The sequence below is a fragment of the Suillus subalutaceus genome (genome assembly GCF_016647625.1).
Source record: "Suillus subalutaceus strain FC151 chromosome Unknown DFJ58scaffold_123, whole genome shotgun sequence".
NCBI classification, from domain to species: Eukaryota; Fungi; Basidiomycota; class Agaricomycetes; order Boletales; family Suillaceae; genus Suillus; species Suillus subalutaceus.
This window is the reverse complement of record NW_024540372.1, coordinates 24,847-50,461: the sequence shown is the minus strand read 5'-3', so window position 1 is coordinate 50,461 and position 25,615 is coordinate 24,847. Positions and strand designations below refer to the sequence as shown.

Genomic DNA, 25,615 nt, shown 5'->3' with positions numbered 1-25,615 from the left:
ATCATGCAAAGATGGTAAAACGCGTGAGAGCGAAAATCTCCCAGATAAGAAACGCGAGGTCTAGGTACACCGCAATATTACTCGTCGATCTCTTCAGTCTCTTCTCTAGCCTAGAACAGGGGTCAAATTGACCCATTGAGTGTACACGTGGAGGAAGCCCACCTTGTTTTCTTCAAGTCCGCCAAGTTCACGTACAAGACCGGAGTACGGGTATTCCCGGGGTACGGTTGGTCTCTCTGGAACAAGCATGTACTTGCATAGAAAACCAAAGCCAACGAACGCTGAGATGGCGAGAGAAAGCTGGAACAAAGCCTTATGCGGAGGAACCGGAGGAGCATCAGGGCCCCACATGGACAGAACTTCGTCATATTCTTGTATCTGGAAAAAGGTAAAGTCTGAGACACGATTACGCGCCGGGAATTGGGTAATGTGCTGACCGGGTCACCGAAGTTCCGTCGCATTTGTTGATCCCACCAGCCTCTAGCAGGAAGTTCCTGGTTTGAAATCCATGGAAGGTCAGGGTAATCGCCAAGTTGAGGGTCTTTTTCCTGGGGTTTGAAAGTTGCAGGCGTTGCATAGGCGCGCCATAATAGCGGCGACAGTTTTAAATGTCGCTTGAACGCAACGCTGCTGACAAGACGTAGCGAGCTCATCGAATGATCGAAGTCGAGGTGAAGTTCAGTGTTACAGTGATTTACCCAATAAGACTACCGACGAGTCCCCCAGAAACAGCTTTTAGGACACCTGACACTACTGCGGACCCATTCATTATGAGAAACCGACGGGAAGTAGTAGATATTACATGTTGCAAGCGAACTCAAGCGACGGCATCTTTCCTATCTTCGCGGCCCTGCAAGTCTGCGAATGGTACAACCTTCATGACGTGCTTGGAAAAGATGCGGCCTTCCTCGGCCATCATCGTTTGAGTCCCCAATTTTTTTAAGGTAGATCAATTTATCGTGTTGATTTAAGCTACACTGCTAACTTTCGAAATATTCGCATTTGCGTCACAGGTCCTCCGAGTCCTACCTCCATATAAACTGGCCCATCTCTAGCGCCCTACTATCATATACATGGCCATTGGCACCTCACATGCCCATGCATCTTCTTCCATCACCATGAACGATAGCCCACATACGAACATCGATGTCGAGCTGCTTTCATTACCAAAATGTAGGCGACTTCCCAACGAGGTCATTTCGCCCTTGGCATATACAAATGACATCGTGAACTTGTGAGTTCTTTTTTAACAAGTTTTGACTTTCGTCGTTCTCACCAACGATGTACCAGTGATCACTGGGATCATATGTTCATAACAAACTGTTGCAGGAGCTTAACTCTTCATGAGTTTGACGGACCTCCATCTACGATCCTTGATCTCGGATGTGGGCGCGGTCTTTGGGCCATCGAAGCCGCCAAGCATTGGCAGGTTGGTGAGAATATATACGACACAACCGAATTTTTTGACGGGAGAGTGTAGGGCAGCACAGTTGTTGGCTTCGACATCGAACATACGCAACCACGCTCTAATGTGCTCGAAAAGTCTGTTTCACGTCGGCTAAAATGGGTTCAAGGCAATCTGTAACGTGTTCCTCGCGCATTTTCGTAATCCGCGTCATATCTGATGCGCTTCTTCAGACTAGAACAGCTACCGTTTTTGACCGGCCAATTTGACTTCGTGAGGATGGTTCGAATGGGTTTACACATCCCAGAAGATGAGGTTAGTATTTCCGGCGTCGATTTGCTGACTTGCTAATGGCACTTCCACAGTGGCCATCAGTTCTGGCGGTAAGCGAGTCGTCTCTCGCATGTTGTAACACCTTTTGAATTGCCTTTACCTTACTCACATCAGGAGATCGCCCGCATCCTCAAACCTCACGGTGTACTCGAGGTGCGGAGCTGTTCCTCAGTTGTATTACGTATCGAGCTACCCTGACGGACTTTCAGGTTATTGAAGAAGACCTATTATTTCCCTGCCAATCTACACGATCACACGATGTGACACCCAGCAGTGGAATCTCTTCTGGTAGCTCCACCCAGGGCTCGAATACGGTTGTGACCACAGCCTCTTATCAGAAATCTGAATCGTCCTTGAAAGCCAAAAATAACACAAATACCAGCCTAGATACATCTTCTGGAACTTCTTCAACCTCACTACAGACTTCCGCGCTGGATGCCAAACTTAGGCATCCAAAACCTCCAGATCCTCAAGATCACTCACGGCTTCAGCGCGCGTGGGAGGAAATGCTAGACAACTATTTCTTGTCACCGCAACCACTTTCCGTCTTGCCGTTGTATCTCTCGTTATCATTCTCCAGTATTCGGTCGCATCCCCCCCTGCAAATTCCCTTGCCACGCAACTCCTCGGACAGACGGCAGCTCACGACTCAACATTCGACACCGACTATACAGCTTGATTCTGCGACTCTTTTCGAGCTTCGACCCTTGTCAGCCCAACCGTCGTCTGAAGCCGATTACAGCGCCCGTGCTTCTGTGATGACGGCAGGGGGTTCTCAGCGGAACATGTCGTCGTGGGCATGCATGCACCTAGCTCGGACCGTGCGGACAATCGTGGGTTGTAAAGAGTCGATCTGGAGTGCCTACGAAAGACTGTATGGCGAAGACCCTACGCCTTTAGTCGTCCGAACAACACAACAGAAGTCCACCTCAGCTTGGTCCGACCTCCGCCCATCGCCCACCAATCCGCTTCGCGATTACTTTGAACGTGATTGGATCAATTGGGAAAAGTAATTCGTTCGCTTTTTGAACAAACGAACCTACGTAACTAATCTTTTTGTTTGTGTTCGTACAGCGATATGGCGGATCGCACCAGCTTACGGGGACGCATGCGAGCGGAATTGATGTGGAGCGAGCCCATCGGTAAACCTCCAGATTGGCGCCTCTGGCGTAATTCTCTGCCGCAGGAAGATACATGTTCTTCTCAGGATGAATCGGCGGAATATTGCCGGAGCCTTCGTGGCTTTGTATGTTTTAAATCATGAGTCATGACACACGATGTCATATATATACCCCTTCATCATACACAATCTCGCATATGTTTCAATAAATGGATTGATGATATCAGGCATTTTCGACTCGCCCATGACTCCTGTATACTAGAGCGATATATCATATAGGGTCTTTTACATTTAAACCAGTATTGTTAAGCGATCGGAGCCGCCCGGGGCTCTATTTCATCGTCGATTGTCGCGGCCGTGACGGTGTGAAATCGACCTAAACCTGGGACGCGTGGTTGTCAAGAAGCAGCTGTGAACTATACGTTATCATGTATCTGTACAGAGGAGCTTATGACGAATAGATTAAGAAGTGCAATAACATTGGACAAGATCGATACAGTGTCATGGATCGATAGTTTAGGTATAAGAATCGAGTCGTGCGAAGGTTGTAAAAATATGCGAGAGATGAAAATTGCAATTGCTCTTTTCCGACGAAATCATATTCATATGCCACGCTTCCGATTGTGGCTGGCAAGAAGCTCGAGACGGTCGAGAACGTTCGTGTGAGGAATATGAAAAAACGTTTTCCGCGCCGAGTTGCGATACTTCATACGTTAGTGGGCATGATGCAAGACTTGAATTTGGATAGGGTGGGACTGCCCAATCAGCACTCCTCCGGATCCTTATCGGTGTCACCTCTAATGCAAGTGAGCGACAGTTCGAGGTTCTGAGCAATGTTCGCAAAGGAAAAGGCATTGTGCTGTGGAGCGAGCGAGATAGACTCCGGCACAGGACGAATGAAAGTGAGATCGACAGAGAAGAGTCCCCCAGACATGAGAATATCCCCAACGGGAATTCCACGATACACGAGCTCACAACGAGGTGGATTACAACGAAAATTACAACCCCAGCCCTTAGTGATCATCCGCCCAACCGAAAGAATATTGACCATCGTGTCGGGAGCATGCAGACAGTTTGCCAGACGGATACGATGGCGATTTCCGTTGATAGCGAGCCAGGCTACGCAATCACCACGTCCAGAGATGGCCAGATGCCCGCCATTGGCCGTGCGCACGGTGACAGGATTGGCGGTAGAATACGACCAAAAGAATTCACGGTCTCTAACGAGCGTGGACGAGGTGCTACAGCCCAGTATGGTAGAGATAATATGAGTCACGCTGTCGGGTGGCGAGAGGGAAATAAGTGGCGAGAAGGTGGGCCCTGTGGACGCATGAGAGATCAAAGTGAAGGGCGCGGGGTTCGCTGGTGTGGCAAATGCAGGGATCGTAGTGGATACTGATGTGGCGGATACTGCCGCGTGAGTACTAGTCAACTTCTTCTTTTTGCGCTGCCATGGAGCTCGACCTTCCATGCTGCCACCTTTCGCATAACAATGATCATGGTCATGATCTCCCCTCCCGCATCCAGGCGTCGTGCAAAGTACACCACCTGGATTATACTTATGCTTGGGTAGCCGGGTGATAGGGTTGGTGTTCTATACCGCTCTTGCAGCTCTTTCTGCGTGTGCATGCTCGGTTTCTGGGCGGGAGGACGCGATAGTTTGCATGTCGACAAGACGCGATGCCTCGGAAATAATACGTGCCGCGCAGCTTTCAAAGGTGTGTGGCGCGAGGGGGTTCGGCTCCGTCGAGGAAGATGTGGAGATGGTGGTGTTCACGAACGCATCGTGGTCCCATGATATGCGCTGTATGAGTCCTGACTTAAATTGTTGCCACACAAGCGTCGCCGGCAGTCCCAAGAATAAACAGAAGACGGCTTCGTCATCGGCGTAGACACCCATGGCCAAGAGCCTTCCACGAAGAAAGACGTGCTGCCCGATGAAAGTGGAGGCGTCCGCCGAGTCTTTCATCTTCAAGGTACGGATGGTCTGGCGAATATGATATGGGGTGCTGATATCGTTGCAATGGAAAAGGTTTTCTGCTACATTCCCTGTCTTGATATCCTCGGGCAACCGTACCGGCATTTTGATCATCACTGTGTGTTTCAAGTATCAATGTTTTTAGACTCCAACAAGTGCTTTTCCGCAAGATCAACGTTTTAGTTCAGTATGGATTGTTCACGTGATGCGTTTCAAAATTACAAAATAGCCGCAGACTCGGACGCGGACCAATTTTTTGAGACTATCTTATCTGCGAATTACGGACTCCCTAGACCCTCTCCGTTACGTGCCACGATGTCTTCTCTCGATTCTTACAAAACACAGCTCCTCGAGCAAGCTGCGCAAGTCGGCGCTCTCAAATTCGGCAACTTCACGCTCAAATCTGGCCGGTGAGTGACATACATGATTGTTTCCATCGACTTATCCTGGACTTACACACCAGTAAATCTCCCTACTTCTTCAACGCTGGTCTCATGTCCGATGGTACCATTTTACATACAGTCGCACAAGCTTACGCTGCCACCCTCTGCGCTGCGGCCTCTGACGATGATACCACGGTCAACCCCTTTTCCGACTTCGATATTCTCTTTGGACCTGCCTACAAAGGCATTTCACTCGCAGCTTGCACAGCACTCGTGCTTGCATCCGTGTATGGCCGCGATGTCAAATTCGCATACGATCGGAAGGAAGCAAAAGATCACGGTGAAGGCGGCAGTGTTGTCGGATGGCCGTCAAATCGCAATGAGAAATGGCGTGTAGTGATTGTGGACGACGTCATGACCACTGGCCTTGCAGCAAGCTCCGCTATAAAACTTGTGGCTCGGCAAGGCGGAGAAGTGGTGGGCGTTGTACAGCTTCTCGATCGGGAAGAGTTTTCCGAGATAGACGAGCAGGGATGCAAGGTCAGCTCGGTGATGAAGCTGGAGAGTTTGCTGGGAGGAAAGGGGAAGGTACGAAGTGTCTTGAAGATGCGGGACTTGGTGCAGTGGTTAGAGGAGAAGGAAGCACAAGGGCAGACAACAGAGGAAGAGAAGAAGAGTTTGCAGGCAATGAGGGAGTATAGAGACACGTATGGCGTGTCTTCGCCTTGAGGCTGTACACTTCTTTGAACTTTCAATTCGATGGACTAGCAAGTGTAACTATAGGCAAATTAGAGCATCAATTCATGATGAGAAGGATTAATTACTTGGTAGCACTTATGGCGTTCCTCCTCTTTATATCCCACCGGTAGAAGCACGTACCAGGATAGTCTCCTGGATAGAGGTACCTTTCAGAGAAGGGGCTTAATAAAACTGAAACTATGACAGTGCGGCGACCAAGAATCAAGATCTCCATGGGTCAAGAATCAACGCTCCGCGTAGCTGTTTGTACCAGATATGGTATGTCAGAGAAATTCTCAAAACGCAGTAGCCTAATCATTCCTGAGTATGGCTGCGTGGGCGACTGAAGCCTTATCGTGAGTGCTGGTAGAGAGCATACGTACTACCAGAGAAAGTCCAATACCCTATGCATCTCCTCCTGCCGGTGTCCATCGCATGAACCTGGCCCGAACATTGTACCATTCGGTTGTAGCCCTCGGAAACATAAGTTAGTGTGTATATTGCACGCTCAACTTACTATCTTGTATTACTTCAGCTTGTTCGACTCCTTCCGCCGACCAGATCTATAAACATTGATTTGGACTTGAGCATCCATGAGCTCGTCCTTGTTAGGTACCTTGTTTCTTTTTCGTTCGGCTCTGCGGAGAGGCTGTGAATGTGTCAGTAGCGTAATATTTGTCGGCCGCTCGCATGCACCGACTAGGAGCAATTGGCTACGGTCCCAATCCTTCCTGGATGAATTCATGTGATCCCACACCCTCATGCCTTCCTAGGCGCACCTCTAGCATAAGCAAAACATAGTAGTATTAAGCATTCTGGGTGAAGCGTACGGACGAGATTTATGGTAGCCAGACTTTATGTCCTCCCACCGCAGAGCACCGGACTGAAGACTCTGCCTTGGCATTAGCAGTGATACTGCATGAATACACATGGCCACATTACACCCTCAACGTGTCAAAGTATCCCACTGCAGACTCGGAAGAATCCCCGGGTAACCGTGCGGGTAGAGACAACGCATCGGGTACAATAGCTGTGGCAGGTTCTAGATTTTCCCTGGCGCTGTGATGTGTGTATTGGTTGGAATATTGAGGAACACCGTGACTACCTGGAGAGATGTCAGGAAACTGCTGAATGAGATTACATTTGAGTCAGTTTGAAAAAAAATCGGCAAATTGGGCGCAGCAGGTACGTGGTCACAGAACTACGCGCTGGCACTCAGGTGCTGAGATTGCTTCATGAGCTGACAAAAAATGTTCCAGATAGGCTTACGTTGGCCAGTGAACTGTTACGAATACGTCCGTCGGGACTCGGCAAGTTCCATTTCAAGCGAAAGAATGAACTTGTCTAGCATATGTACGGGAATGGATGCTGGTCTTTGGGAAGTTATCAGTATTGTATTGAAGAATATTTTCTAGCATGCACGTTGAGGAGAGTGGGCATCGTAGACTCGGGAGTACTCAGGAGTTTTGTCTTGATGATATACCATATCGGGAATACCAAGTTTGAAGGTGCCTGCAGGTCAATCCATCCAATCTTCGTGTGCATTTTCTTCTTTTGATTATTCCTATTCTTGCATCTATCCTACACTATGGCCGAGGCTACCACAGACGCACCAAAGCCTGTAGAAAAACCACGGCTGATCAGCGAAGCCGATGTAACAAAGTATAAGGTATGAAGGATGTTAATCACCGTGCTTAGTTCATGAAGTCTGATCGAACGACTGCGATGTCGTATAGACTGCTGGTGACATCGTAAACGATGTTATGAAGAAGCTGATCCTACTCTGCGTCGAGGACGCAAAGATCATCGATCTCTGTATCGAGGGTGACAAATTCATCGAGGAGGGGACTGGTGGAGTTTACAACAAAGCCGTGAAGGGCGTTAAAATGAGCAAGGGTGCGTCAGATCACTTTTATGTTTTTGAAATGAAGTTTATGACTTTTCGACAAAAGGCCTCGCATTCCCCACATCAATTTCTGTAAACAACACTGTCTCCCATTTCTCACCCCTGGCGTGCGTGGATTTTTATATTTCATCGTGTGCACCCTTTAGCAACTCACTCTGTTATAGTTCAGATCCCCTATCAGCCCAGGTCCTTGCTAAAGGCGATGTAGTGAAGGTCCACATCGGTGCACACATCGATGGTTTTGCTGCCATTAGTGCGGAGACCATTGTTGTCGGCGCATCTGAGCAAGAACCCGTAACTGGCAGAAAAGCAGATGTAATCAAGGCAGCTTGGCATGCAGCTGAGATCGCCATGAGGCTCATGAAGGTCGGCAATAAGAACTTTACGGTCACCGATGCCGTCGCGAAAACTGCCGCGGCTTGGGATTGCAAGCCTGTTGAAGGTGAGTTTTGTGATGGACTGAAGTGCAAGCAATTCGGATCTGATGCTATGGATTCAGGCATGCTCTCTTGTCAGCAGTCGCAAAATGTCATTGATGGCAAGAAGCGCATTATTCTCAACCCGAATGAAACGCAGAAACGCGATACCGAATCGATCACATTCGCGGAAGACGAAGTTTATGGAATTGATATTCTCATTTCTTCAGGAGAGGATGGCAAGGTCTGATGCTGACTGCGAGCGAAAATGAATCTTGATCGCTGAACATTCGACAGGCACGTATCGAGGACTCTCGGACGACTATCTACCAAAAAGATAGCTCAGTAACTTATCAATTGAAGATGAAGAACTCGCGCGCCGTGTTCTCTGAAGTACAGAAAAAGGCTGGCGCCTTCCCATTCAATGTTCGTGCGCTGGAGGATGAGAAGAGAGCAAGACTTGGTCTTCAAGAGGCCGTGCAACATGGCTTGATCAAGCCGTATGAAGTTGTGTACGTGGATCACATCCCTAAGTCCTAACGCTCTTGATGACATCGCCGTAGGTACACTCCTGCAAACACATTTGTGGCAGCATTCCACTTTACGATCGCATTAGTTCCTGCTGGCCCGCTGCTGCTGACTCACCCACCAGTGTGGTACAAGCCGGAGCTGGTGAAGGCTGAGAAGGAGTTGGAAGATGATGAGCTCAAAGGCCTGCTGTCCAAGTCCCTCCGTGAGAGCAAAAAGAGTAAGAAGAAGGCAAAGGAAGCTGAGGGTAACGCGGATGATGCATAGCCGAACAAAATTACGTGTAAAGTAGACAATCGCAGTTCGGCGATCGGTGAACTTTTTCTGTATTACCATGAAGACCGTTGAAGGGAACTCTATCTCCCTCACGAGCCATTGTTCTCCGCATGATCACCTGGAAATCACTTGTTTTCGTTCCGAGTCCTCTCCAAACTCGCCAATAGTCCGGGCTACTAGATCTACATTCTCCAGAAAGCCATTCGTTGTCAGCCTTGCCAGTCGAACAGTCGAAGTCGCGAATGACCTGCGTTTCGTTAAATATCATGTGTGATAGGCTCGAGACCTCTCATGAATACATACGCGACGAGATCATTGCCATCCACTGTCAAAGTGCGTTTGACGGCCTGTCTCTGAAGCTCTGGATCTACATCAATCACTTGCATTGCTATCGTCGCATGTTTTGGGTTTGCAAAGGGGACTCGTATGGTGCTATCATGGTGGTACAGCTTTGGATGAGACTGGAAGATGGGGATGACATGCTTACACAGTATGCCATGGAGTTTCGGACATGATGATGGCGGCTAGTAAGTTCCTCCCTTGGCTGCTTTGTAGCTACTTGTTGTCTAACGTTGAGGTAGCGCGATACTACCAGTGGCTGAAGAGTCGGAAGACGATTGATAACCGCGAGCGCTCCGTATTTGACTTTCATTCTTTCATTCCATATCCGCCCAACATCCGCCACAGGAATAACCTCGTTCACCATCGGCGCCCGATCACTAGGAGACTGCGATGCGTTTACTCAGTCCGAGGGTGCTCTCATGCTTGTTGATATTTAGCAGTGTTTCAGCGTTCTGCTTGTGAAATGTGGTTGCCACGGTGCTGGGAGGGGCCGATGGCACACACGAGTCGTCTTCACGGTTTTTTGGGCCAGATAAGTTCCGCCTCAATCCGAACTTCGAAGCTTCCTTTGCGGCGTACGTTGGGCGTACGTACATACTGTATTCTGAATTTCATATAATCAGGAATGGGTTAGTGGATTCTTTGATAACCTGGATATGGCTGAAATTAATATGCTGTGTAGATCTATCTTGGACAACTGCGACAACTGCGCTGGTCGCAACATTCACAATCTCAAAGGTCTTAAAGTTTTTGTCGGGTCTAAAGGTGCGAAGCTTATGACTTCATTATTTTCATAACCGATATTAATCTCTCCGCTTACTAGGCGGTGGATTACCTTCCGGGCTTATGGGTGCCATTTCAGCCTCTCAGTTTGTTAGGTGTGCTCGTACCAGAAGCGTCATGGAACCCAGGTATGATGGATTTTTCCTCGATGCTATCGCCTAATGCAATCCACCAGGTGTAATCTTCGTCTGGACGTGGAGACATACTAGAAACAGTAAGTCCCGACATTCTCACTGTACATGTGGTGTATTCACCATTCTCCCCGCCCGCCACTAGTTTATCGTCGCTTTGGCAGTGACACGGTCTCGGTGGTTCCTTTTATCTCTGGCGCACCATCGATATATACACGATCGATGGATGTCACCAAGCAGGTCGTGACCGTTGGTCATAAGACGGGTGCATTTGGGAAGACTGATGATATGGGTCGTGCGTTTCTGTGAGTCGGCCTCCCACCGTCAAACCATCGCTTCATTCTAATCAATGTCAGGTTTTGGGGTCCGAGTATCGTTGTTGCGGCGTCTCAGGATCAATGGAGAAAGCACAGGAGGATTGCTGGACCTGCGTTTAATAACGATACGTGCGTTTTTGTGCGTGGCTTCGGGAAAAGCCTACCATAACCTATTTCACAGCTATCAACTTGTCTGGAATGCTACACATAAAGTATATTCTGACATGATCGACTGTGAAGGGTGGTCAGAGAAAGGGACAACGAACGTTCCACGTATCCAATCACTGACAACCAAGGTAAGTGTCCCTGTGCAGCGTTCATCCTCGAGGCTAACTATTTGCAGTTCACCCTCATCATCATTGCCACTTGCGGCTTCGGTCTCCCCTTTTCCTGGGGAGAACCCCCTTCTCATGATGGACAGATGTCGATCCAGCAGTGCATGGAAATTATAACGCTTAGAAATACCTTTGCTATTGCAGCTCCAAATTGGGCCTGGAAACTGCCTCTGCCATGGTAGCTCTTCCTGCTTCAATTCTTTGAGTTGAGTGCCATTGACATTCTGATCCATAGGGTTCGGCAGACGCGTCAAGCGTTCGATACCATGAGGGCATTCATGAATTCCCACATCCAGGCGAGGCGTGATGCCATAAATTCTTCTGCAGATGATGACACATCGAAAGACATACTTTCGTTGTTTGTTCGAGCGAGCGAACATGATGAAGGCAAAAGACATCTGGATAACGAGGAATTGGTATTCTTTTCAAAAATTTGGAGACTGTTTTGCTTAATGGTCATCGCAGATCGGTAATATCTTTGCATTGCTATTTGCTGGCCATGGTGCGTTTTACCACATTGATCATACTGAGGTTCTGATCAATTTTTCGCAGAGACCACATCACACAGTCTGGCAGCTACTCTTGGTTTCTTGTCATTAAACCCATCTATTCAGGATGAGATAGTCGAGCAAGTTCACGAAGTCACTAAAGGGCATGGCAATAGCGAAATTGTGAGCCTGTTCGAAATCAGACGTCTCCGATGCATACCTAATCGTATTTTTAGACCTTCGACGACTATAGCAAACTGGACAAGGCTCTCGCAGCATTCTATGAAGGAATCAGAATGTTCCGTATGTGACTTTCCTTCTAACCAGGTTTGAACTGAGCCCCTCCCAGCTGCTGGTGTATATCTCATAAGGGAGGCGAAGCAAGACACCGTGCTCAATCTTTCAGGCATTGACGAGGAACCTAAGATGTTGCCAGTCAAGAAAGGTACACATGTAAGCTGCAACTCTTACCCCAGAAGATTGTTCCTCATCTCATGCTGTGGATAAATAGGCTGTGGTCGACATGGTTGGTGTCCGTACGTGTGGCTGTTTTGTTCTTGGATCTTCTTTCACCCTACAGGATGACTAGACTACAACCCACAATATTTCCCTGACCCAGAAGAGTTCAAACCTTCACGATGGTATGCGAACAGCACGAGCAATGCATATATTGCAGACGGCGAAGATCACACTGGTTTTAGCATCGGTATGTACGATGCTACCGGTTTCTTTCATACCATTCAACGCTGGTTCCAGGGCCGCGCTCTTGCCTTGGCAAAAAGTTCGCGACGACCGAGGCTGTTTGTTTCCTGGTACTGCTTCTACGCGACTGGCGCGTCGAGCCTCTCCTGTCCGTCAATGTTTCTACCGGAGAAAAGGAAACCAAAGAGGAATGGCGCGAAAGAGTCATGCAAGCCAGAATGACTCTTACAATGGGCGTCAGGGATGTTCCGCTGACATTTACAAAGCGGGTTTGAGAACTCTTTTTTCGTAGTTTATGGAGGATTATAGATCATGCACGTTCGACGTCTGTTATAACAGTGCAGCGTAATACGTCTGTCATCTTCTTGGCTTACAGATAGTTCTGTGCTTGTTGCAGCTTGTGACAGGGCATCAGGCTAATAGTATATTGCACTTAGCAATCGTCGAAGTTACTGATACATGCAACTGGAAAATGACAATCCTCATGCTCTTCGGCAAGAACTCGATTTTGATTGGCTGCGCTACTAAGTACTGAGTCGTGATAAACAGTCAATGTCATGATAATTTTTATAGCAAGGTTCTCCGAGGCTCAGGCTCTGCCGTGACCGACCGTCACAGCAAGTACTTGCTACCGACTCATTCGATTCGGATGTGACCGTCTGCATTGGTAGACCCTCGCTCACTCCTAGACTCTAGTAGCATACAATTACTAAACACCTGTTGTGAAATTCCGAGCCTTCACCTTTTCGAAACGCCCCAGTCTTGTCAGCTCCCTTGGGCTTATGTCGGAAATCCTTTCAATCATGATGGTCGAAGATTTTTCTCTAAGCCTAACACCGATTGACATGGATGCGATTCGTTGACACCATTGGACACAAGATTTGAGTGACAATGTATGAAATGAGCGTCTGTTATCTACGCTGTAAGTGTACCTTGCTTCTTCAATCAATCTTTCATGTCAGTTTACTTGGCTAAAGAAACTTGGCAGGCCGCGGCTTCGAGGTAGCGACCTTGACCGGGGGTGCGGTAGGCGCTGAAGCCAGTGTCTTATCTTTGCAGATAGGCTTCGAGAAGTTCGGTCGCGCCTCTGATGACAGTCGGCAGCTTGATGTCGGTGTAGGCACAGCACGAAACGGCACTGGAACGAGACCCTCGGCGGGAACCGATTAACTTTGTTCTCACTGTAGTAGACAGGCGACATTCTGCACTGCCGAAGATCAACATGCACCGCTAACAAACATGGACCCTACAGAAGGCAACAACTGTTCATTGCATTATTTAGAACAGCCGCACATTGAGATCTCGTACTCGATGGCCTCCATCTCCTTCCGGTAGGTAGGTAGCACCCTGGACTTCCATGTGTGCTGTATCACTCACTCGTATCATTTTGCTCTAGTAATACATCATGGCCGCAGCAACCTCTCACGGCGACCCCTCTTCCAATTCATCTGGAAAAGAACAAATCCATAGAAATACTCTTGGCAGCCATGAGCGACGGGCATGGTGTGTTGCCCCCTTTCCCGATAACGAACGGGTAGTGAGTGCCTCCGATGACAACACTGTCGTTGTTTGGAATTTCAGAACAAAGGAAAAAGAATACCGCTGGTCTCACAAGGGCGCTACTGCTGTCTCAGTCTCTCATAATGGCAAAAAAGTTGTCAGCGGGGGTCGTGACTGCGCTCTCCAGCTTTGGAATGCAGAGTCCGGCGAGCATCTCGCTGGACCCTGGAAGCTGCATAAACAGAGAGTCTGGTCTGTGTCATGGTCTCCAGATGGAAACCATATTGCGTCCTGTTCAGCAGACAGCACTCTCATAATCTGCAGCGCTGATTCAGGGGAGCCTATTTTCGAACCTCTTCCAACCGAACAGGAGGCTGTTCACGCCGTTGCTTACTCCCCGAATGGGGAGAGTGTCGCTACTGGGGGGCAAGACTCTACGATCAAAATTTGGGATGCCCGCAAAGGGCATATACAAGCAACACTGCGCGGCCATACATTGTCCGTCTCTTCAGTTGTTTGGACCAAGGATGGAAGTCAAATCATATCTGGATCTGTCGATCATACTGTTCGAATATGGGGTGTTTCCGAGCAGAAAGAAGTATGCCCTGCGATACATGCACATTTGCATACGATCAACTACATTGCAGTATCAGCACACGTGTTTGCAACTGCATCTATCGACCACGCATACCTTTGGAATCTCAAGACTCGCCAGCGCCTTGCTGGCCCATTCGAGCTCTCTAAATTCGACGAGGCGAATGGTGTTGCACTTTTTGACGATGAAAACACTCTCGCTGCCTGTACTGAAAGGGGTAAATTGTACACCTGGAACATCGGAAAAATCACCTCGAAGATTCACAGGGGGTATGCGGAGGATGTAAGTGCTAGAATATCATTACGATTTATGTTGTACTCACATTTTTGCTAGAGCGGGTTCAACGACATTGTCAATGTTAGGATTTAACCTACGAGACTGCGCAGAATTGACAATTGTGTAGGCCGACGTCACTGGATCACTCGATTACGACGTTTCGTCTGACTTTTTCCGTGTATGTTCGTTCATCTTTTTATCTAATACAACAGTATCATAAACTTATCCATCAGAATATGGGCTCAAATGGGTCCCGAGAGGCTCCCTCACAATTTCGGAATGGTACCAGGAGGCCCTTGCGGCAGCGATTGGCTGCCCCGTTTCGTGTATCGGTGGTAGACGTACCATTTGCGAGAGGACCGGCTATCATTAGGGCCAACCAAAGTGCCGTTCAGCGGCGTTCACAGGTTTTTATCTCTTTCCTTGGTGCCTCCTCCTCTCACTGTTTTCGTGTGAAGTTGCGGGCGACCGCTACAGATCCTGAGCTTGTCGGAGAAGCATCGTTAGCAATGGCCCCTCGTAGACGTTTATCTTGGGCCAGACTGTGGGCTGCTGTAAGTCTGATCTCAGAATCACAGCTCCTATTGTAACATATTTGCATGAATAGGTTCGAAGAATATTTCACCGCCATGAATGATATCCTTCACTGCTGTTGTGTTTTCGTTGTAGATACTTCACTTGGTGAGCGTTCGCAAATTTAAAAGTACAATTTGTACATCAATAATTGCTCCCAAAAGGTTCCACGAGATATGTGCAATAGACCTTGCCCTGGTTCCATATCCATCTTTCTCCAAATCTTTTTTTTTTTTTTTTTTAATCCAGTTTTTTGTCCATTGAGAGGAATACTCTATGTAGGACAGTGCTTCTCCAAATCTTGTACTGGCTATAGTCCGAAATGTGCAAAGGCGATTCTTTGTCTGAAAGACAACTCACTCTTAGCCATTTCCTCCAGAGTATCATGCAACGCTCGCGCGGCCCGGGCACAATCTAGGATCTCAGTACAAAAGATCGCCTTGTAGAATTTATTGATGATTTCATAGGCCTCGGAGTCATTCAAGTTTCCCATTGTTCCGATAACGCTTTTGAATCCAGAAAATTGCAACCCAGCAGCAAACTGGGTAGTCTCGTTCTGCATCCATCTGAACCGTGATCCAACTGGTCTCGCAGAAAGGAAGGCAAACTCCTTTGGCTCAGAGCAGGCCAGGGGGATGTCGGGAAGCGACAGCAAGCCGTCGCGCATTAAAAAGGAGGAATTAAATGGTTGATAAGCATTCTGTGTAGCATAAGCTACCAGATGGAACCATCCATGGTCTTTGAAGGCCTCAACAGCGTCCTCCTTTGTTGCATCGGGGAATCTTGTGAAGAAGAGTGACGGGGGTAAGTTGCGTTTCACCATCTCAGGCTCCATTTCTGCGAATTCGATCGCAGGATATTCAACTTCCTTCCCTTCGTCATTTTCAAGTGGTTTTGCTTGGTAAATTGCAGCAAACTTCGAAGATGACACAGGATGGTCCGCGCAATTGCGAGCGCGAACTAGTGACGAGATAGAGGAAGTGTAGGATGAAACGTACTGCTGTGGCAATTGTTCCCCTTCCACAGTGTAATCCCCTGCCGCATGCACCGGCAAGGTGGAGAAAACCGAAGTGGGGCACCACCATATTCGAGAGTTACGCCCCGGTGGAATTTTCTCTTTCAACTGAGCGATCACCGGAACCACAACATCATACCACAGGCAGCAGAGTATCTCTTTCAGCTTGTCTTCTACCGAGTCAGGGTCTTCTGACACTGAAGAGGTGCAAGCTTGGAAAGTAGTCGACAACTCTGCGAGACAGCTGAAGGTTATCTCCAGCTGTACATGAAGCGGCTTGGGGTACGCGTTGGATACGATGATAGCATCACATGATCGTCTGCTTGCGATGAGCATGACCACCGGGCCATCCTGCGTTGCTTTCAGCAGATCAGATATTTGAGGATGTGAGCGTGGTGTACCCTCCGCCTCCCGTATTTCGTGTACTTTTGCATTAGGCACGACGGCGCTTTTGTGGCTGGAAGTTTCTTGTGAGGTGTCTAGTACACCACTCACAAGCAAGTTCAGTTGCTCCACTTTCGAGATCTTTTTACCATCTTCTTCTTGGTCCTTCTCCTTCTCCTGTTCCTTTTGCTTTTTCTCCTCCTGTTCCTCTTCTTTTTTGCTGGTGCGAGACCGCGCGATATATGTCCACAGTAGCTCTCTCCCCCACTCCAACAACTCCACAGCTTTGTTCACTTGTTTTATACCCAGTGCCGTCGCTGCCGCATCGACTGCAAGAGAAGTCGAGAGATGCTCCACCGCCCATGTCAGGGTGGGCGTTGCAGATATATGTGATTGCAATAGCTGGAGAGACATTTCGTATGCCTCAAGCCTGAACTTATCCTCCCCCTTAACCTTTTCGGCGATCCGGGCACACGCCAGCGCTATCTGTAAGCGGCATAATACACCACTGATGGTATCACCGAAGGATTTTCTGTACCAAATTTTGGCGCTGGAAATGGAATCTGAACCTTTGTCTGTTATGTGCCTGGCTATATCGACAAGGCTAAGGTAGCTGGAACCCGTGAAATGAAAGGGATCGTTGACATCGACCGATTCCATGCGAAGGCGAAGGCGTTCAATTGCATCCGAATTCTCATCATCTCTTCGCCCAGTGCCAATCTGAGGGATGGCCGCAATAACTTCGTGGAGTGAAGAAGGTATGGGAGTGGGTGGGAGTGTGGCGAGGGAAACATGGTACAGCTGGATGGCATCATTAAGGAGACGCTGGTCCCCTCGGATAGTTTTTTTGAATAGGTCAAGGAGTGCTTTCGCCAGCTTATGAACCGATTTCCAGCATGCTTCAGGGTTCAAAAATGCCGGCTGCGTATGTGAAGGTACCAGTGAAGATAAGTTGTAGACGTTTGCGTCATCAAGATGTGCAGTGTATATTGAAGCTTGACTGGACGTCTCGGCAGATTCTACATGATAGGGGGAAGTCTCAATTTCGACGGCTCGTATGCAACACGATCAGTATGCCTTACCTGTGGGGATGGACGGGTGAGCTAGAGTTCCAGCGAATTTAAGTGCTTGCGATGCGACAGGTCGAAGGGATGGGAGCGACAGCCAACATTGTAATATAAATATCCAATCCTCATCCCGCACGGCTTGTGGACGCTCAGGTGTCTTTCCTTCCATGGCACACCTGAGCGTCACCTTAGGAACTTTGCCGGAAAGAACCTATCATCCCCGTCACTGCAATCCGTTTGCTGGACTCCCAATAAACTCACCTCAAACATGATGCAGCCATAAGAATACATGTCACTTGAAGGAGATGGCATATATCTCTCGTAACCCTTCTGTGGTTAAGAGAACTCATTACAACTCCATCTTCATCTTCATCTCCATCGAAACTGATTAATTCAGGTGCTGACCAACTGAAAGCTCCATGCTGTTTCACGTGGGGACGGAGGTATTCGAAATCTTCACCTATCTTGACCATGGATGACAACCCAAAATCAGCGAGGCACGCTTGACCTTTCTCGTCGATCAACACATTCATCTGCCAAATACAATGTTTCATCTGTTGGTATCCCTGGAGTTCATGGTATAAAGGCTTACACTCGTGAGGTCTCCGTGCACCACAGATTCCGAATGTACTAGAATCGCATAAAATCAGCGACCGCTAGATAGTGTCAATCATAAGCACTGACAGTAGTGTAGGCCGTTCGCCACGTTATACAGCTAAATCAAGTTAATGGACAAATGAGGCCCAGGGATGCTTGAAACAACTCACCAGGAGGTACTTGTCATCCCGTATCTTACCATCAAGATATCGATGGAGCGTCCCCTTAGACATCCAAAGCGACACTAAGGACACAGGCTCAGGATGGATCGTCTCTGGTATAACCTAGAAGTGGAACAATGCATTCATGGCGTAATCTCTTCCAAACACCTATCTCTCTCCTCAGCGCCTTCAATTCAAAGATGGTGAGGAATATCGGATTAAAAATGAATGAATACTCTCTTACTTCTCTGTCTTCCGAGTCAATTCGATAAAACTTCTTGACCGCCACCTGAAATTATGTCAGGTTACATAGCTCGTAACTGAATTATACTAAGTCCTGAAACACACTTGCAATAACTGGTCCTCGCACTTATAGTCCCATTTGTAAACTGAACCGGATCCACCACATGCCACCGAATAGTTACTAGTCTTGGTTATGAATTTTGTCAGATCATCCAGGCTAGATTCAAGTTGACTGTATGAGCTCAAAGTCGAGATCGGCACGGACTCAGAGACAGACTTAGTAGGTTTGGAGATGGCTTGATTATCAACAAGCGTAGTAGTCATAGATTGTCGTGGTGTGTGGGCAGGTCGTTGCAAGGGCGGAGGGCATGGACTAAAAAGAACTGGAGATTGATAACTGTTCTGTGAATAGAGCAACGTCAATCTGTACGAAAGCACCGAGTGTGCATGTACGGTACTGATATGACTTGCACCTGACTTACACGTGCCTTCATGAAACCATGCACTAACTCGAGCGTCTAAATACTAGTTCGTAAACATATCTGAAATTCTGAATCCACGTAGTTGGTAACATCAGTACTTGGATGCAATAAAAATTGGGTTGGTAGCGGATAAGTAAGGTTCGGGACTTATTGGCATTCATCTTCAATTGGCACACCGCCCGTCACAGAGTTGCTAGGGATTTCAAGGTGACCGTGACAGGGTGAGTGCTCACGCGCACGTTTAGGCACCGGCAGTTAACATTTCTTCCCTCTCTTGAGCGCCCGGCGTGTCCACTACTGACTCGGAAGTAGTCATAAGTGATTGCACATTAAGACGCTTTGATGTTGCGAACCACTGCGAAGTGGTGTTTATTGTTTTGGTGGATACTACATACATAGTCAATATTTTCGTGGGCTCAGCGTTGCAACTTGTGACAGCCTGAGTCAGGCGATGTACTCGGGTAAAGCTTTGGCACAGCCCTCCATGTTCGAAAGCAATTTGAAGTTTGAAAGCGTTTGTTATTTTCCACGTGGGCCCAGGCCCACAGCTGCGGTTCAAGTTGTAGTACATGCCGCATACCTATATGTGACAGAACGTTCTGCACTCAGGTTCTCCACCAGCTCGTGCACTCTCCTCCGCGACGACATTTCACGAAAAAACGACTTATATCTCGCTCTTACAACTAACTTATACTTTTCTCCAACTTTTCTGTCCATTCTTTGCATAGGTCACTGAACAAGATAGGTTCTATATATGTCATGGCTAGTAGTTGGCGCGCCGCGGCCGTGCTGCACTACATGATACCACTTGCCCTATGTCAATATACTCCGCTACCTAGGTACGTTAATTATGTTTGTTGACGGGCACTTATCAGGAACGGTGCGATAGATGGGCACAAGCGGTAGCTTTGTTGGAAAATCTTCTATACGTTCACGGAGGTCTGACAGATCAATATGATCAATACTCGTACACATCTGCACCGCCCACATCAGAACTATTGTTACTTGACCTGTCCACATCCTTCAGTGCCACTTCTCCGCCGTGGCAGCTGCTCTCAAATACAACCACCACGAGCTCTTCTCCCAGTTTAGGATGGCACACACTCTCTGCATTCAACACAACTTCATTCCTGCTTTTCGGAGGTCAACCAGGACCGAATTCACAAACAGTCCTCACTTCCCTTAACGATTCTGCTACACTTGTTTCCGCTTACGATCGTGCGGATCCGTCATTTTTCATTGAGCCTCAGAACTGGGGTGGCGAACCAATGAGGAGGATTCGTCATTCAGTATCATCAACTGGCGGGATGGTCTGGATTGTCGGCGGTGAGGAGGCTGATGGATCCGGAAATGCGTTCTTTGATCACTACCTCTTTAACCCTGTGTTACAAGAGTTCGTGATGCTTCCATCCGGTGGTAATGCTCCACCTGACATTTATGGGCACGCATCGCTCATTCTTCCTGACGGACGACTCCTTATCTTGGGTGGATATTGTGCATCATGTGGGGAGCTTATACCCCTGAATACCGTTTGGTCTCTTGACACGACACAGACAATCCTCGCATGGGATATGATATCCGTCTCGAATTACACCATACCAAATCCACGCCGTGACTTCGCGGCTGTTGTTCTCGCTACTGGAGAAATCCTAATTCATGGGGGTGGCGATGGCGAATTACAGACAACCTATAGCGATGGATGGATACTAAATACCACCCAAAATCCAATGGTCTGGCAAGAAGCACAGTCCCTTCAGCAACTTGGCGCTCGCAAGAACCACCTGGCAGTACAGTGTAACGGTCAAGTGCTTTTTGCTTTTGGTGAGTCCATCCCTGTTAGCTCTTTACTTCTGTCTGATCGAACTCAGGCTACGGATCCTCCGCACCTGCGTCTGCTACCGTGGAAATATACGACCCTTCTAGCTCGTCCATGGTCTCCTCTTATAGTCCGCCACCTGCGGGTTCGACCCCGGCCATCATTTCTCTCCCTGCACCTTCCCAAACTAGTCACTCTGGGACAAGTGGGGGGAGTGCAGGTGCACCCTCAATGGTGTATCCAACGAGTACTGCCGGTGCTGATTCCAGCTCTAGTAATAATAACATAACCGCTATCGCTCTAGGTACCACCTTCGGTATCATTGGGCTCATTGCTGGTGGACTTGCAACTGTCTGGTATATTAAACGTTCGCGGGGACGCCAGTCTTCGAGCAACGGGAGGTTCCTCATTCTTGGTGGTGACCATGAGTATGACAGTATCGATGGCAGTCCTGCTAATTTTTTGTCCATGCGTTCCGAGCAAAGGAGTCACGGATTCCTAGGTGCACGCGCCCTCCCGCTGGCTGCAGCTCTCGGGTTAAGCAAACATTGTTCCCCCCTGCCACCTCGTCCGCGCCGTGATATGTTCGCCGACGAAGACACGCGAGAATTCGGGTGGGGCAGTCCTCTGGATATATTACGCAGGGAAGGCAGCGGCGGAACTAGTACATGGTCCATGCGCTCGATGAGCGCTCTGGTGCGCGGCATGATTTCCAGGGAGCCCAGTGCAGGCAATAGCGGCCAAGGTTGGGATGATTGGGAGAAAATTGAGGGTGATCGCGAGGGCCTGATGACTGAGGGAAACAACTCGTACAACGTGATGCCCGACAGCGGACGCTCCCATGGACGAGATGGCATCTCACGGTCATACACAGATCCATTCTCAGATCCTGTGCCGCATGATGGGGAGTACAACTCGCATCAGCCAGACCATGGGGTACTCAAGCCTGATGACGAGTATGACAACATTGATGTTGATGTTGGGAGCCGAGACCTACCACCCCTTCGCCCACTGAGGACCCCTTTGCCTGTCTCCGCAACCATTCCCACCCTCAGTCCTTTGCATGAGGTCGCGTCCGACTCGACCAACACCCTGGCATCATGCCCTGGCTCCTCACAAAACAATTCGTCTTCCCACGCCCATTCTTCCAGCAACATTTATGCCTCCCAACCAAGCTTTCTCTCGCAGCCGCCTCATAGTCCTGTGACGCCATCCACATTGCACTCCTCTGCACCAACTATTGCACCTTCACAGCGCCACTCCTCCATCCTTGACTCGTATTCACCTTCTTCGAACCCCATTCGTCGATCAGACAGCTGGTGGGGGCGATTTATGAAGACATCTCTACTTGATCGACGCAATTCTACCGGTCAGAAACCACTAGATTTACGGGACCCTAACCCAGCTCCGCCACTCATGTCGATCAACGAATCGAATGCTTCCCCGGACTCTCTTGAATCCAAATATGAGCAACCAGTCAGACATATTCGCCTGATCTCTCCATCTGTCTATAGTGGCCGGACAGCGAACACTGAGGTCGCAGAGCGGCTGGGCGGAAGCTATGATGTCGTACAGCGAATTGCTTCGGACGGATCCACATCACATCGAACAGCTTCGATTGGTTCGATTAGCGCAAATGAACACGGAATTTTGGGTGGCTTATCATCCGATCAAAGCAAGCTTACCTCTTCCCGACCTATATCTCTGGCATCATGTCCCTCTTCTTCCTCAAAAGAGTCTTCGAGGACTGGACCCACCACTCATGGTTCTCGGTTCGCAAGGGCCGCAGGTCATGTTGTGACATCTAGGGTTCAGGAAATCGAACGGCAGGTGACGAACAATCTAGTGGCGGAATGTTCTCCACCTCCGCGGAATACTCGCAAGCGAGAAGAAGTGCCTTCCCGTACCCGTCCAACCATTCAGTATGGTCTAGCTCCGCGAGCATCGTTGTATGTTGCCAACCCTGACAAGCAATGTGCCTAAATTGCGACTTCTGCCCCTTTGTTAATCTCTGGACTTGTTCTGGAACGAATTGTATTGTTTACCCTCCTGTTTTTACTGTCGTTGTTTGAGTAGCTGTAATACGAGACACCATCTGACTGACGATTATTCCTCACGGTCACCAAATGTTTAGTTTATTTTAAATGCACATATCTATGGTCCGAAGGTAGCACGGTGATTGGAAAAGTTGTAATAGTAAGTATATGCCACGCAGACCAGAAAAGGGAACTGCTGTGGGCCTCGATTCATGCATTGTGCCCTGGACATTCTTTGGGAACGTGCTTGAAAATAGGACTATGACCTCAATTACCAACATTGCACATGTCTTCTTGGCAGGTAGATCATCATCCGGGCGCACCATGCATCCAACGATCAAAGATGTTTGCCACAGGGGAACATCAAATGATTGGTTACGGTAGTGGTAAATTGTGATCGGTGCATGTACTGGAAACCGATGGCGACGAGTACGCGAGTACTTAGAACAGCCAAGCTCGGTAGTCGAAGAACAAGGAACCACGAGCCTGCCCACACTTAGCACGCGGGCACCGTCATGAGAACAAGTATAGCACAGAAGGGACCGTTCTAGAATGATTTACTGAATCCGAATGCTTCTTGACGACTATGAGAGAATTAATTGAGGGATCTGCCCACGTCTGTCATTTGTAAGACAGTGAGCCCCCATAACAGTTCCTGGGTCAACATACAATCAATCATGTTCGACAACTCTGTCCTCATCGCTATTTTGACAGTCGACTCGATTATTGAGTTATAGTGGGGCGGTGCCCGTCCACTACAATGATTGCTGTTGTCGCTAACAGCTACGGATCACATCAACCACGAAGCACCGCCTTGACACAGTGACAGCATGCAGAACGAACCTGCTATGGGTAAATGTGGGTGCCCCTGTCCCTGTCAAGCTTAGTGCACCTGTGTGTGTCATACGCCCCGACCCGTTAGTACAAGACAAAGTGCTACGGCCGTTATAGTAAGTCCACTTACACGAGGCAAAATTTGAATTACTATTCGTCTTGTTGTCATTGCTGGCATTCACAGAACCCGGTGACCGAGGTAGAAGGTTCAGGGTTGGTCTTGGTTTTAGTGCCTATAGTTGGAATTTCCTAAAGATAAGGCGAAAGCATGGCTTTCACTGCACATCCTAAAAGGGGCGCTTAAGTTCCGAACGAACTCGATAAGCCAAGTCACAATCTTACTCACCTGCATAGGGTTACGGCGCCGGATGGGGACACTGGCAGCTAGAGACCGATGCGACACTTATGGGTCCGCATTGTTAAGGAGCGCATTCCATAATGCATTGCTATTGCTTACGTTCGCTTCCCAATTAGCGATCTGCCGTTATTTTATCTGGATCATATGTACGTATATGTACACCAGTATCATTGATGTGATTTGTTAGTTTGAGCTTGATTGTGAGTTACAATTGGGTATAAGTGGGGCCATGGTGACCAAAGTGCGAAGTTAGATCTAGGGTCACACCGCCGTCGGGCCTGCGGAGTATTTTTACAGGGTAGTTCCGGCTCTTGAGACATTATTGAGACATCTCCCAGGGCAGTCGGATTCCTTGATCGGACTCTAGTACAGAAGCTTTTGAATGAATTGAACCGTTTAACCAACTGCTTGCGTGAATAAGTGATGAATTTTGAATCAGCCTGCTAAGGAGCCTTGAATTTTGTGTGTCTGAATGCGGCAAGCGATTAGAGAGTGAAGGGGCATGTAAACTCACATTTTTGCGTTGTCAATCTTATGATCGGTTTATCCAACACGTGCCATCAATGCTGTTGACCCTACACAGGCCTGAATTCAAGGAGAGCTGAACTGGGTAGTCAGGGAGCGCTCTTGGCATTAGAACTAGGAATTGCTACTATATTTGTTCGCTGGAAGGTGACTGGTCTCGACTGCTATTCGGTTTAGTGTAAAACCAACGACATGATTTGAGTTCGTCACGGTTGAAATCCTTGATAAATAGATTAGGGACACGTTGTGGAAACTAGCCAATCTTGTACTTGCCAAAACTGAATGCACTACGGCTCCCCTATGTAGACAGACCTCAGTCGGAGCAATACAGATGCCGCGTGTAGCGCGTCTCGCTGAGCTCAAAAATGTTCGTGGAAATTTTCCCGACCTTGGACTGAGTTCAACTTGACAGCACTTGAAAGTTCGGGAAGCTTTGATCGCCAGGGCACAGCGATGATCGCGTATATACACCTCAGTGTTGTGTTAGGCTTACCCACCGTGTGTCATGAAAGTGCTTCTTGCGAGAGCATATACTACTCACGAGGAATTCGAAGCTCATTAATCCGATGCTGTTTGAACTTTATTCAATCCCCACTTGCACTGCAAGTTGTTTATCTCCGCAGTAAACATGGGGCTGCCGGCGACCTGGGTTACTGTGGACCGCACTGCGAGGACCACTATGTCATGCACAACTTGGCTCCACATCTAGGCCACCAGAAGCACAGCGTTGTTTGCCATCTGCCGCTGTAAATGAATAGAACGCGATAGGTATCCGGGTGTTCGTCATATCCGTCCGATCGTCTCGAATAAATTGAAAGGTTCTTTACACTTCTCCGACTTCTTGTGGCAGGTATATGAAAAACGGGCGCCGAAACTTACCACAGCAGACCACCGCAGTTGCCGGCGTCATCTGACAGGTCCTCGAACACCCCTTCATCATTATTTGGAGTGATCTTGAATCGGAGATTGCAT

The 25,615-nt window shown here is 48.4% G+C and overlaps 11 protein-coding genes across 11 annotated transcripts; 6 read left to right on the top strand and 5 right to left on the bottom strand.

Annotated features, from left to right (window-relative positions):
• Positions 1-89: 89 nt before the first annotated feature.
• DFJ58DRAFT_688543 (Ndufb8, NADH dehydrogenase 19kDa subunit) lies at positions 90-723 on the bottom strand. Its single transcript, XM_041383348.1, has 2 exons — positions 438-723; positions 90-378 (listed from the first exon to the last, which is right to left on the bottom strand). The coding sequence occupies exons 1-2, from the start codon at positions 651-653 to the stop codon at positions 106-108; spliced, it is 489 nt and encodes a 162-aa protein (XP_041239585.1). The 5' UTR covers positions 654-723; the 3' UTR covers positions 90-105.
• DFJ58DRAFT_807815 (uncharacterized protein) lies at positions 724-3,199 on the top strand. Its single transcript, XM_041391261.1, has 9 exons — positions 724-944; positions 1,014-1,234; positions 1,291-1,429; positions 1,481-1,581; positions 1,639-1,720; positions 1,771-1,788; positions 1,853-1,891; positions 1,948-2,747; positions 2,813-3,199. The coding sequence occupies exons 2-9, from the start codon at positions 1,074-1,076 to the stop codon at positions 3,000-3,002; spliced, it is 1,530 nt and encodes a 509-aa protein (XP_041239584.1). The 5' UTR covers positions 724-944; positions 1,014-1,073; the 3' UTR covers positions 3,003-3,199.
• Positions 3,200-3,572: 373 nt separating this feature from the next.
• Positions 3,573-4,425, bottom strand: DFJ58DRAFT_70706 (uncharacterized protein). The gene has a single exon (XM_041383750.1). The coding sequence runs from the start codon at positions 4,327-4,329 to the stop codon at positions 3,622-3,624; it is 708 nt and encodes a 235-aa protein (XP_041239583.1). The 5' UTR covers positions 4,330-4,425; the 3' UTR covers positions 3,573-3,621.
• A 27-nt stretch (positions 4,426-4,452) lies between these two features.
• Positions 4,453-4,941, bottom strand: DFJ58DRAFT_732341 (uncharacterized protein; the record flags this gene model as incomplete). Its single annotated transcript, XM_041386164.1, has 1 exon — positions 4,453-4,941. One exon carries the CDS (start codon positions 4,939-4,941, stop codon positions 4,453-4,455), a length of 489 nt encoding a protein of 162 aa, XP_041239582.1.
• Positions 4,942-5,026: 85 nt separating this feature from the next.
• DFJ58DRAFT_807800 (phosphoribosyltransferase-like protein) lies at positions 5,027-6,181 on the top strand. Its single transcript, XM_041391260.1, has 2 exons — positions 5,027-5,239; positions 5,293-6,181. Exons 1-2 carry the CDS (start codon positions 5,152-5,154, stop codon positions 5,946-5,948), a joined length of 744 nt encoding a protein of 247 aa, XP_041239581.1. The 5' UTR covers positions 5,027-5,151; the 3' UTR covers positions 5,949-6,181.
• Positions 6,182-7,404: 1,223 nt separating this feature from the next.
• On the top strand, positions 7,405-9,200 carry DFJ58DRAFT_70573 (peptidase M24, structural domain-containing protein). The gene is made up of 7 exons (XM_041383715.1): positions 7,405-7,626; positions 7,694-7,853; positions 7,910-7,970; positions 8,028-8,305; positions 8,363-8,523; positions 8,577-8,791; positions 8,843-9,200. Exons 1-7 carry the CDS (start codon positions 7,546-7,548, stop codon positions 9,072-9,074), a joined length of 1,188 nt encoding a protein of 395 aa, XP_041239580.1. The 5' UTR covers positions 7,405-7,545; the 3' UTR covers positions 9,075-9,200.
• Positions 9,198-9,596, bottom strand: DFJ58DRAFT_666382 (transcription factor Pcc1-domain-containing protein; the record flags this gene model as incomplete). The annotated part of the gene is made up of 3 exons (XM_041382557.1): positions 9,198-9,330; positions 9,387-9,515; positions 9,571-9,596. The coding sequence occupies 3 exons, from the start codon at positions 9,594-9,596 to the stop codon at positions 9,198-9,200; spliced, it is 288 nt and encodes a 95-aa protein (XP_041239579.1).
• A 253-nt stretch (positions 9,597-9,849) lies between these two features.
• Positions 9,850-12,456, top strand: DFJ58DRAFT_856346 (cytochrome P450; the record flags this gene model as incomplete). Its single annotated transcript, XM_041393925.1, has 16 exons — positions 9,850-10,054; positions 10,108-10,190; positions 10,249-10,336; positions 10,384-10,422; positions 10,485-10,644; positions 10,696-10,785; positions 10,838-10,952; positions 11,000-11,169; positions 11,227-11,407; positions 11,457-11,493; positions 11,544-11,662; positions 11,716-11,782; positions 11,829-11,932; positions 11,991-12,015; positions 12,069-12,185; positions 12,236-12,456. The coding sequence occupies exons 1-16, from the start codon at positions 10,051-10,053 to the stop codon at positions 12,454-12,456; spliced, it is 1,620 nt and encodes a 539-aa protein (XP_041239578.1). The 5' UTR covers positions 9,850-10,050.
• Positions 12,457-13,438: 982 nt separating this feature from the next.
• On the top strand, positions 13,439-14,674 carry DFJ58DRAFT_70471 (WD40-repeat-containing domain protein). The gene is made up of 3 exons (XM_041383686.1): positions 13,439-13,516; positions 13,578-14,558; positions 14,610-14,674. The coding sequence occupies exons 2-3, from the start codon at positions 13,587-13,589 to the stop codon at positions 14,643-14,645; spliced, it is 1,008 nt and encodes a 335-aa protein (XP_041239577.1). The 5' UTR covers positions 13,439-13,516; positions 13,578-13,586; the 3' UTR covers positions 14,646-14,674.
• A 761-nt stretch (positions 14,675-15,435) lies between these two features.
• Positions 15,436-18,421, bottom strand: DFJ58DRAFT_732337 (uncharacterized protein; the record flags this gene model as incomplete). The annotated part of the gene is made up of 7 exons (XM_041386163.1): positions 15,436-17,543; positions 17,607-17,802; positions 17,853-17,921; positions 17,945-18,124; positions 18,184-18,221; positions 18,276-18,306; positions 18,359-18,421. 7 exons carry the CDS (start codon positions 18,419-18,421, stop codon positions 15,436-15,438), a joined length of 2,685 nt encoding a protein of 894 aa, XP_041239576.1.
• A 1,128-nt stretch (positions 18,422-19,549) lies between these two features.
• DFJ58DRAFT_688525 (uncharacterized protein) lies at positions 19,550-23,073 on the top strand. The gene is made up of 3 exons (XM_041383347.1): positions 19,550-19,913; positions 19,964-20,895; positions 20,943-23,073. Exons 1-3 carry the CDS (start codon positions 19,834-19,836, stop codon positions 22,871-22,873), a joined length of 2,943 nt encoding a protein of 980 aa, XP_041239575.1. The 5' UTR covers positions 19,550-19,833; the 3' UTR covers positions 22,874-23,073.
• Positions 23,074-25,615: the final 2,542 nt, after the last annotated feature.